Source organism: Oncorhynchus keta, chromosome 2 (genome assembly GCF_023373465.1).
Source record: "Oncorhynchus keta strain PuntledgeMale-10-30-2019 chromosome 2, Oket_V2, whole genome shotgun sequence".
In the NCBI taxonomy this organism is placed as follows: domain Eukaryota; kingdom Metazoa; phylum Chordata; class Actinopteri; order Salmoniformes; family Salmonidae; genus Oncorhynchus; species Oncorhynchus keta.
In genome coordinates this window covers 11,364,773-11,375,447 of record NC_068422.1, presented here as the reverse complement: position 1 = coordinate 11,375,447, position 10,675 = coordinate 11,364,773, and the positions used below count along the sequence as shown (strand labels likewise).

Sequence of the window (10,675 nt, the reverse complement as noted above, 5' to 3'; positions counted from 1 at the left end):
TACAAGGCATGGTGCATCGTCCAGAAACATACAAACATACAACATATATTTTCAATAAAAATTAATGTTTTAATTTTCTATCTCGTTTTCATTGGTAAAGCTAATCACTTTTGCATGTGAAAACACAGAATCCTACTCATTACGCACATCAGTTACGGCTCACATGTCAGAACGAGGCGAATTGACGTCAATGACGGCTCGTGATTGGTCCTAAACCCGTATCCGGTGGGGCAGCGGTTCAAGGATTTGGAAAAGTCGAAGGGAGAAATTTGGTACGCTTGTGGAAATAACATCCAAAACCGAGTCAGTGACGAAGGGCTCGGTAAGAATTCACGGGTTCTTGTAAGTATTTACATGCTTCGTCGTTGAAAATTGATATCCTTGCAATTGCGGGATATGTAGCCTCCGTCTCATATTTGTTTATGATAGAGCTCAAGATGGCGTCATTGGCAAGAGGGCTTTGCAGGCCTAAATGCCAACTAGTTAGCTAGATTTGATATCAATCAATTTTAGCAAGCTAGCTTCGTCATTAGTATGTTTAAGTTAACTAACTAGCTAACGTACCAGTAATCTGCGACCAAACAGCGATGTGACGCGTACTAACTCTAGTACCTAGCTAACTACGTATTAAAGGCCTAACTTAGCTAACTAGCTAGGTCTTGAGTGCTGTCATCTGTTATGCTCCCTGTTGTATTTGAAGGCAATAGCTAATATCATAGCTAGCTAACTAGCATCATAGTCAACCAGTATTTGGTTTATAATTTACCCTTCCAGCTGGTAAACGTTACTGCTCCAATCAACGGTTTGAAATTAAGGCCTATTTTATTTTTGACATCTCATATTATTACAGGAGAAAGTTCATAAGCAGTAAACGCCAGAGCAATAAGCATCCCTAGATAACAGGAAATTCAAGAACCGTCTGAAATCCTATTCAACATTAGCTCGGCTAGATATTTAGTTTATTAATGCTTGATGTAAATGGTTGTTTCTATAATTTGTATCCTATTTTTTTCACCTTTATTTAACCAGGTAGGCAAATTGAGAACAAGTTCTAATTTATAATTGTGACCTCATGATCTGCCTTAGAGTGATGCGACTGAACCGTATGAACAGTACAATGTAACCCTTTGGTGGAGGACTTAACTTTACCAATGCAATAGATCCTGTCTTTAGTAGTAAAGCAGCATGGCGTGCTTGCTATCTGGCTCCATCTTTGATAATCTACTTTGTTAGATTAGGAATGACATGGTGCTATTTACTGTTTATGATATACAGTAATCCTGACCTCTGCATTATGAAACTGATAAATGTCAGATGACATCAAGCAAGGATACAGTGGGTTTACCACACCATCATCATATGACCACATTTCCATCAAGCAACCCTGCAACACCTCTTTTCACTTTATTTCTGTCTCACATGCGCCCTCATTTTAGAAGACAATAACAACCACATTAGAAGAGCATTGTTTCTCTTTCAGAAAATGATAAAGTAACCATCCAAGTTGTCTCTCCATCTCTAGTTCAAAGGTCAGAGTTTGTTTACCAGGTCGTAGCGGAGCAGGAGCACATCGTGATGGCGTCGAGCAGTACGAGCAGTGAGGAGGAGAGGAGTCTGAGGGAGTGTGAGCTCTACGTGCAGAAACACAACATCCAGCAGCTGCTGAAGGACTGCATCGTCCAGCTGTGTACCTCCAGGCCTGACAGACCCATGGCATTCCTCAGAGAGTACTTTGAGAGGCTGGAGAAGGTGAGTCTGGGTGGGTAGGGTAGTGCGTATGCGTGCAACTGCGTGCATGCATGCGTACCGTCTAGCTGTGTACCTCCAGACCTGACAGGCCCTTCCATGAAAGTATTTTTACCATTGTAGTGCCTTTTATATTGGAAAGCATTCCCCGGGCAGCTGATTGGATGTTTGTGACCTCGTGCAGGAAGAGGCCAAGCAGATCCTAAACCAGCAGAAGGCCAGCAGCCGTTCTGACTCCAGGGATGAGGAGGTGTCTCCTCCCATGAACCCCGTTGTCAAGGGTCGCCGGAGGAGAGGAGCCATCAGTGCTGAGGTCTACACAGAGGAGGACGCTGCATCCTATGTCAGAAAGGTGAGGAAACGCATGCAGGAAAAAAATGAAATCGCCTTCAAACACATGGCTCTACTAAAACAACACAGCATCAACAAAACACAGTCACTCGGGCTAGCCCACAGAACACAGTCACTCGGGCTAGCCCACAGAACACAGTCACTCGGGCTAGCCCACAGAACACAGTCACTCGGGCTAGCCCACAGAACACAGTCACTCGGGCTAGCCCACAGAACACAGTCACTCGGGCTAGCCCACAGAACACAGTCACTCGGGCTAGCCCACAGAACACAGTCACTCGGGCTAGCCCACAGAACACAGTCACTCGGGCTAGCCCACAGAACACAGTCACTCGGGCTAGCCCACAGAACACAGTCACTCGGGCTAGCCCACAGAACACAGTCACTCGGGCTAGCCCACAGAACACAGTCACTCGGGCTAGCCCACAGAACACAGTCACTCGGGCTAGCCCACAGAACACAGTCACTCGGGCTAGCCCACAGAACAGTCACTCGGGCTAGCCCACAGAACACAGTCGCTCGGGCTAGCCCACAGAACGCAGTCGCTCGGGCTAGCCCACAGAACGCAGTCGCTCGGGCTGGCCCACAGAACGCAGTCGCTCGGGCTGGCCCACAGAACGCAGTCGCTCGGGCTGGCCCACAGAACGCAGTCGCTCGGGCTGGCCCACAGAACGCAGTCGCTCGGGCTGGCCCACAGAACGCAGTCGCTCGGGCTGGCCCACAGAACGCAGTCGCTCGGGCTGGCCCACAGAACGCAGTCGCTCGGGCTGGCCCACAGAACGCAGTCGCTCGGGCTGGCCCACAGAACGCAGTCGCTCGGGCTGGCCCACAGAACGCAGTCGCTCGGGCTAGTCCCAGGGATGCTTGGCTATGGATCACACCACTGTCTGTAAGCAAACGATTGATGCGCTTTCGGCGCAGTACTTGCTGTATCCAAGGCTGTATCCATCGTTCACATAGCAACAGAATGCAGCATGCTACTGAAGAGAGAAGAGACAACCAATTTGCTCGTTACAGCATCAGCGCCTCATGAGCTGTTACCGAAAAACAACTTGCATTTGGATAGTTTGAGGTGAGGGAGAGTGTGGTGGAACAAGTATTGTTAGTATTGAGTAATGTTATCTTGCTAGCTGGATCGAATTCTCCATTAGATAGTCAGAGAAATGTTGAGCAACATTAGCCAGTTAAACTCAATTATTTGATCAGTTAATGGTGTGAAAATTATCTGGCTAATAAAGTCAGACAGATAATGTTAGTTAGCTAACGTTACAACATCAGATGAGCTAATTTTATGTAAACCTAACCAATTCGCTGTAGTTTTAACTGGTATATGACTCCTTGCCGTTCCTCAAGTTATAACACGTTAGTTGCTTACTGGACCCTGGCAATCTGTGTGAAATGTTGACTAGTTAATTTGCTAACAAACTAACTACGATCTGTGAAGTAATGTTTAACCTCTACAGTATGTGGTTAATTTTCAGAAAGAGAATTAGGTGAAAATGAGGCGTTGCTTGTTAAACAAGTGGATTCAGGGATCAAGTGTAGCTGGAGCTGGGCCTGGCTTAAGCTGGATGCCACTATAGAGGTGAAAGGAACACCACACACTTTCCCTCTTTCTCACCTTTTCAGTACAGTGGATAAAAAGAGGTATGCCAGGTGTACTCTGCCTGAAAGAGATCAATTATGCCAACAAAGGGTATCATGCTCTGCTGGCACATTGTAGGACAGATGTCCACAGGCAGAAAATGTAATAATGTGCAGTGTAGCCCAAAGATATTGCTTTTGTTGTGTTGCACTTGACAGTAACATTTGTGTGTTTCTGAGTGAGGGGGATTATTACATTTTTTTTTTACTTAGTGAATGTTATTTTTGCACACATAGAGACTGATCATGTAGATCATATTCTTTGTTTAATTAGTAAAAACCTGCACTTCTTCCTAGCAGGGATATATATATTTTTTGCACTGAAACATGCAAAAAAAAGTGTCACCTTTTTGGGCCCTCACCAGTTTGCATCCCTGACGTGTCCACAAAACACAGTTGCTCAGATTAGTCCACAAAACACAGTTGCTCAGATTAGTCCACAAAACACAGTCGCTCAGATTAGTCCACAAAACACAGTCGCTCAGACTAGGCCACAAAAGTATCATCTACTTAGTCATCTATGGGCTGGCTGGAGATCTTGTGAATAGCTAGGGTGAAATTCCTAATCTTGGATACGTTTTGTTTTCAAGGTCATTCCTAAAGACTACAAAACAATGGCTGCCCTGGCTAAAGCTATCGAAAAGAATGTGCTATTCTCTCACTTGGATGACAACGAGAGGAGGTATGTTGTTAACAGGCTTTGATTTGTTTGTAAAGTTTGGTTGTCGATGAGTTTATCAATCCCACTGATCAAGTCACAAACTTTAATATTTTTACCAAAGCTTAACGAATACAATCTTTATTCGCAGTGACATATTTGATGCCATGTTTTCAGTTACCTACATCGCTGGAGAGACTATCATTATGCAAGGTAAAGTAGGATCTTATTTTTCTTTAGATTCAGTGGAAATTCAATTAGACCTGAATGTCTTTTTATTCCAGAGAAAATATGACCAATATCCTCTCTTCCCCGTCAGGTGATGAGGGAGATAATTTCTACGTCATTGACCAAGGAGAGACGGATGTACGTCTCTTTGATCTATTTTAGGAACCAACAGCACTCTTTTTGCTTTTGCACAATGACTCGCATGTTAACACACACACAAGCATTCCAGTTTAAAAGAAGACAGGCCCCAAGTTGAAAGCTTGTCTTGTTTTTTCCCCCACCGGAATATGACAGGCTTACTTTTGAAACTCTCTTTTTATACCATTTATATGTTTTGTCATCTGTTACCTTAGCCTGCCTACTCTCATAGAAATAGGTTTCTAATTAGATGGCCAAACCTAATTATTTCTACACAATAAATGAAACGACATAGGCAGAAATGACAACATCTAATAGAGACAGCAACACACTAACCTTACCTGGTCTTAATATCTTAACACCCCCCCCACCACCTTCCTGCCAGGTCTATGTCAACAATGAGTGGGTGACCAATATCGGGGAGGGGGGCAGCTTTGGAGAGTTGGCCTTGATCTACGGGACCCCCAGGGCTGCCACCGTCCGAGCCAAGAGCAACGTCAAACTGTGGGGCATCGACAGAGACAGCTACAGGAGGATACTCATGGTGAGCCTCGCTCTGCTCTGACACTTCACCTGACTGACTTAATTTGTTGATTTACTTTCAATACTTTTGGATTAATTAACGATGAGTAGGGAAAGGTGGAATTGCTATGATTATATTTCATTAATTATACAGACAACCAATGTTCCCTCTAAGCTGCATGCGCGCAGTAGCCCAGAGACTGTCGGCACAGCTCCCCCGGGACTGCCGTGCAGAAATATCAGCCCACAGAGAGAAGCACGAGATTGAACTTCTCAACTTTCTAGAGCAGTGGTCACGTTGATCTCCAAAGCATTCCCAGTTGATCTGCAAACATTTCTGTTAAAACCTCAATGATAAAGCCTTGTGTTGATAGTTTTTTTATTTGTCTCTGGCTGTTAGTGGTCGGTGCACCTGATTCAGCTGTCCTGTGTGCCGGGTAGGCCAACTGTTGACATTTTGAACCATTTCATGTGTCTGAAGATACAAACTCTGGCTTACCAGCGTGCCCTGAGAGCAAATCAAGTGCACGAAAGGTCTACCGCTGGCCAATCGGATGGCTCAGATTAGTGGCTGCAGTAACATAGCGGGCATAAAAGGAAGCCACAGCAAATTTGATTCTGTGAGATTTATAAATGTTTAAAACCATGGCTAGAGAGAGACTGTCAATGAGTACAGCAAAGATATGCTGTTTTTATGAGTGAGTTGATGTTAAATTCTTACTCCATACTGTCAACACTTTGTATTCAACACTTTTAAAAGCCATAAAATGCGTGTTCTTCCTATTTCCACTCAGTGCTACAACAAGCACTGCTGTTATTATTAGCGTCTTGGGTCTTATTTAATATTGAATAATATTTCACTTTCCTCATAGGAGTAATAACATGAATTTCTTCATAAGGCAGAAATAATGCGGTGTGACTCAAGTTGTGCCATCAGCTGGAAGACAGTGACCCTTTTTGGTCAGTGTCAGTGGAGGGATGTTGAGAGACGGACCCTCAGTACAGCTGAGTGAGAATACAAGTAATACAACAACGGATCTATTACTGGTGTGGTCAAAAATTTCCCAAACGACAATGCATTGGCATTTCAAGCAAAGCTAATATGCGATTATAATGTATTGGGCCTATAGCATACTGAGCAACCTCATTGCTACAGTACTGTTTTTAATTGGTTAATGTTGCATAAGGTTATGTTGTTTTTTGTCACGTTAAAAACTGAGCGTGCATTTTCACTCCAAGTGATCTTGACTCAGGAAAGGTTGGTGCACCACTGTTCTACAGTTTTCCCTGTTAACACTATCAATGTTTCCCTTTACTGTGGCAATTGTGATTCAAATCAATGCATTATTAGCCATTTTCAATGCAACATAATAAACTATGCAAGAGATTTAGTTGTAGGCGGAACGCATCCGAGGAGGTTTCTATTGCATTGACACAGACGACTCGGCCCGTGCTTTACACAGACCGGTGTGGCATAACCAATCATAGCTGCAGTAGGTCTATATACAAATAGACTGTTTCCGTATATGGATTTGTGCCATATTTGAACTGGACTGTGTTTACAGCATGAGTGGTCGTGAGTCTGTACTCTTGTTTTGAGATCAAAGTGAGAGCTGCATGTAGCCACGTGTGCACATTTTGTTCACATCCGTTGCTAGTTAGTGAGTTATTAGCCCAGTTATAGATCATTTGTAGTCAGTAATAGGGGAGTGATTGCTTCCTACGAGAGAACAAAACGTGTACATTTCTATACATCTTTGAAAAGCGAGTCAAGAAAATAGCTTTATTTGAATTGTTTTTGTAAATGGGCAGTGTTGTATTTTGACACCGGTTTGAATGAGCTAAGTAGCGAATATACAGAGGGTAGCACCGGTTTGAATGAGCTAAGTAGCGAATATACAGAGGAGTAGCACCGGTTTGAATGAGCTAAGTATACAGCACCGGTTTGAATATACAGAGGGTAGCACCGGTTTGAATGAGCTAAGTAGCAGAGGGTAATATAGCAGAGCGAATATACAGAGGGTAGCACCGGTTTGAATGGGTAGCACCTAAGTTTGAATGAATGCTAAGTAGCGAATATACAGAGGGTAGCACCAGTTTGAATGAGCTATGAACACCAGTTTGAATGAGCTAAGTAGCGAATATACAGAGGGTAGCACCAGTTTGAATGAGCTAAGTAGCACCAGTTTGAATGAGCTAAGTAGCGAATATACAGAGGGTAGCACCAGTTTGAATGAGCTAAGTAGCTAATATACAGAGGGTAGCACCAGTTTGAATGAGCTAAGTAGCTAATATACAGAGGGTAGCACCAGTTTGAATGAGCTAAGTAGCTAATATACAGAGGGTAGCACCAGTTTGAATGAGCTAAGTAGCTAATATACAGAGGGTAGCACCAGTTTGAATGAGCTAAGTAGCTAATATACAGAGGGTAGCACCAGTTTGAATGAGCTAAGTAGCTAATATACAGAGGGTAGCATCATTTGTCTGATTCTCTGTAATAATGGTATGGGAATGAAAATGCATTTTATTTTGTAAAGTGATTTCTTTCATCAAACACAACAGTTTTTCAGTCACCTCCATGTCTGAAGGACAAGTAGATAAACAGGTTAATGTCAAGCCCTCTGTTATTTTTTTTCTCCCTAAAGTCTCATGGAATGTAGGCCTACATTGAACACAACACATTGGCTGCCACTGTAGGCTAAATGATAGAACAGCCTTTTCCATGTTGAAGTGCTATGGCATGCATTTTCTCTATTGTTTTTGATGGTAGGCCACTCTGGTAGGTCTACTGTACATTATGATCAAATAGCCACTGTTAAAACTGTAGTTCAAAGGGTGTCCAGCCTTGATGTTCACTGTAAACACGTGCAGGAAGTTGTACAGAATTTTCACTATCGTCAAGTTTTTGCTCAGCAGACCTGAAATTTGCTCAATCGCGTAAAAAAAATTGGAGGGAACATTTGAGACAACTACAAAAGATTAGCCCTATGAGCAGTAGATACATGATGGTGTTTGAAGGCTTAAAACAAACGTGAGAACTCTAGAATAAACATTAGGATTGTTGTTTACAGGGCAGCACTTTGAGGAAGAGGAAGATGTACGAGGAGTTCCTCAGCAAAGTCTCCATCTTAGGTAAGGCTCACTGTTTCTTCTCATCTTTGACTATTCCCCTGTAATAATAATGATAATAGCAACTTGCATACAGTGGCTTTCAAGATGCTGTTCATTTCCAGAAGGGTTAATAACCCTTCTGTCACCTAGCTGTACTGTAGTTTCCTTTTGGTTCAGTATTATGACGTTACATACGCCCCCGTCTTGTGACTCCACCCCCTCAGAGTCTCTGGACAAATGGGAGCGTCTGACGGTGGCTGACTCCCTGGAGCCGGTGCAGTTTGATGATGGACAGAAGATTGTGGTGCAGGGAGAGCCTGGCGACGAGTTCTTCATCATACTGGAGGTATGCACATCACACTAAAGTACCTCCCCGTTTCACTCTGTTTCAACACCGTTTCTCCCTACTGAACACTACCCTGATGTTGGTGTTCTATAGGGTTCTGCAGCTGTATTGCAGCGTCGCTCTGAGAATGAGGAGTTTGTGGAAGTTGGGAGGTTACAACCGTCTGACTACTTTGGTAAGAAGAACCTCCTCAGGCATCAAGTTTCTTTCTATATTGATTTGTTTATTTATGCACTATTTAATCCTGAATCTCACATTTTATGGTGGTATGATGAAAAAGCTCTAACCTGAGTTGGGAAGCTTCTCACATATGGAGGTTCTATTTAAATGAACCAGATTTCAGAAGCCTGTTTTGTATTGAACATGTACTCCGTTCCTCCAGGTGAGATTGCCCTGCTGATGAACCGTCCCCGTGCTGCCACTGTGGTCGCCCGCGGTCCTCTGAAGTGTGTGAAGCTGGACCGACCGCGGTTCGAGCGTGTCCTGGGACCCTGCTCGGACATTCTCAAACGCAACATCCAACAGTACAACAGCTTCGTGTCACTGTCTGTCTGAGGGGTTTCCCCACCCCCTGTACCCCCCAATCCCCTTTGTAACCCCAGAACACACCCTGTACCCCCTAATCCCCTTTGTAACCCCATAACACACCCTACCCCACCCCTAATCCCCAATGTAACCCCATTACACACCCACTCAATGTACCCCTAATCCCCAATGTAACCCCATTACACACCCACTCAATGTACCCTCTAATCCCCAATGTAACCCCATAACACACCCCCTAATCCCCTATGTAACCCCATAATGCATCCCCTACCCCTGTACCCACCCCCTAATCCCCTATGTAACCCCATAACGCAGCCCCTACCCCTGTACCCACCCCCTAATCCCCTATGTAACCCCATAATGCATCCCCTACCCCTGTACCCACCCCCTAATCCCCTATGTAACCCCATAACGCATCCCCTACCCCTGTACCCACCCCCTAATCCCCTATGTAACCCCATAACGCATCCCTGTACCCACCCCCTAATCCCCTATGTAACCCTATAACGCATCCCCTACCCCTGTACCCACCCCCTAATCCCCTATGTAACCCCATAACGCATCCCCTACCCCTGTACCCACCCCCCCTATCCCCGATGTAACCCCAATCCCTGAACGCATCCCCTACCCCTGTACCTACCCCCTAATCCCGATGTAACCCCATAACGCATCCCCTACCCCTGTACCTACCCCCTAATCCCCGATGTAACCCCATAACGCATCCCCTACCCCTGTACCTACCCCCCCGATGTACCTACCCCCTAATCCCCCCTAATCCCCCGATGTAACCCCATAACGCATCCCCTACCCCTGTACCCACCCCCTAATCCCCGATGTAACCCCATAACGCATCCCCTACCCCTGTACCCACCCCTAATCCCCGATGTAACCCCATAACGCATCCCCTACCCCTGTACCTACCCCCTAATCCCCGATGTAACCCCATAACGCATCCCCTACCCCTGTACCCACCCCCTAATCCCCGATGTAACCCCATAACGCATCCCCTACCCCTGTACCCACCCCCTAATCCCTGATGTAACCCCATAACGCATCCCCTACCCCTGTACCCACCCCCTAATCCCCGATGTAACCCCATAACGCATCCCCTACCCCTGTACCTACCCCCTAATCCCTGATGTAACCCCATAACGCCTCCTCTTTTAGAACCAGGGTCCACCAATGCAATTTTGCTTCAATGTCACTTAAAATGATCTTCCATTTGCTTTGAATTTTTTTTTACTCATCTAAATGTTATGCTGCCCATCACCTAGCTATCATAGTCACCTATAGGAGCACAGTTATGTTACAGATTAAATGTACCAAATTGATATGGTATGCTTTCACTGAATCTCGAATTGTTTTCCTATAGTTTAAACACGAGC

The 10,675-nt window shown here is 44.8% G+C and overlaps 1 protein-coding gene across 2 annotated transcripts; it reads left to right on the top strand.

The window, feature by feature from the left end:
- The first annotated feature begins 173 nt into the window (after window positions 1-173).
- On the top strand, window positions 174-9,517 carry LOC118370991 (cAMP-dependent protein kinase type I-alpha regulatory subunit). 2 transcript variants are annotated; one of them, XM_035756275.2, is made up of 11 exons: window positions 174-342; window positions 1,523-1,749; window positions 1,931-2,098; window positions 4,332-4,423; window positions 4,551-4,612; window positions 4,719-4,765; window positions 5,151-5,309; window positions 8,359-8,419; window positions 8,623-8,744; window positions 8,838-8,919; window positions 9,127-9,517. In XM_035756275.2, exons 2-11 carry the CDS (start codon window positions 1,576-1,578, stop codon window positions 9,297-9,299), a joined length of 1,140 nt encoding a protein of 379 aa, XP_035612168.1. In that variant the 5' UTR covers window positions 174-342; window positions 1,523-1,575; the 3' UTR covers window positions 9,300-9,517. The 2 variants fall into 2 exon arrangements, with proteins under 2 accessions (XP_035612168.1, XP_035612169.1); XM_035756276.2 differs by having other exon boundaries at window positions 185-342; window positions 1,549-1,749.
- Window positions 9,518-10,675: the final 1,158 nt, after the last annotated feature.

Coding starts and splice junctions, on each gene's coding strand:
- LOC118370991 (XM_035756275.2), top strand. CDS start 1,576: ATGGCGTCGAGCAGTACGAGCAGTGAGGAGGAGAGGAGTCTGAGGGAG. Junction 4,424..4,550: donor TTGGATGACAACGAGAGGAG/GTATGTTGTTAA, acceptor CTTTATTCGCAG/TGACATATTTGATGCCATGT. Junction 4,613..4,718: donor AGAGACTATCATTATGCAAG/GTAAAGTAGGAT, acceptor CTTCCCCGTCAG/GTGATGAGGGAGATAATTTC.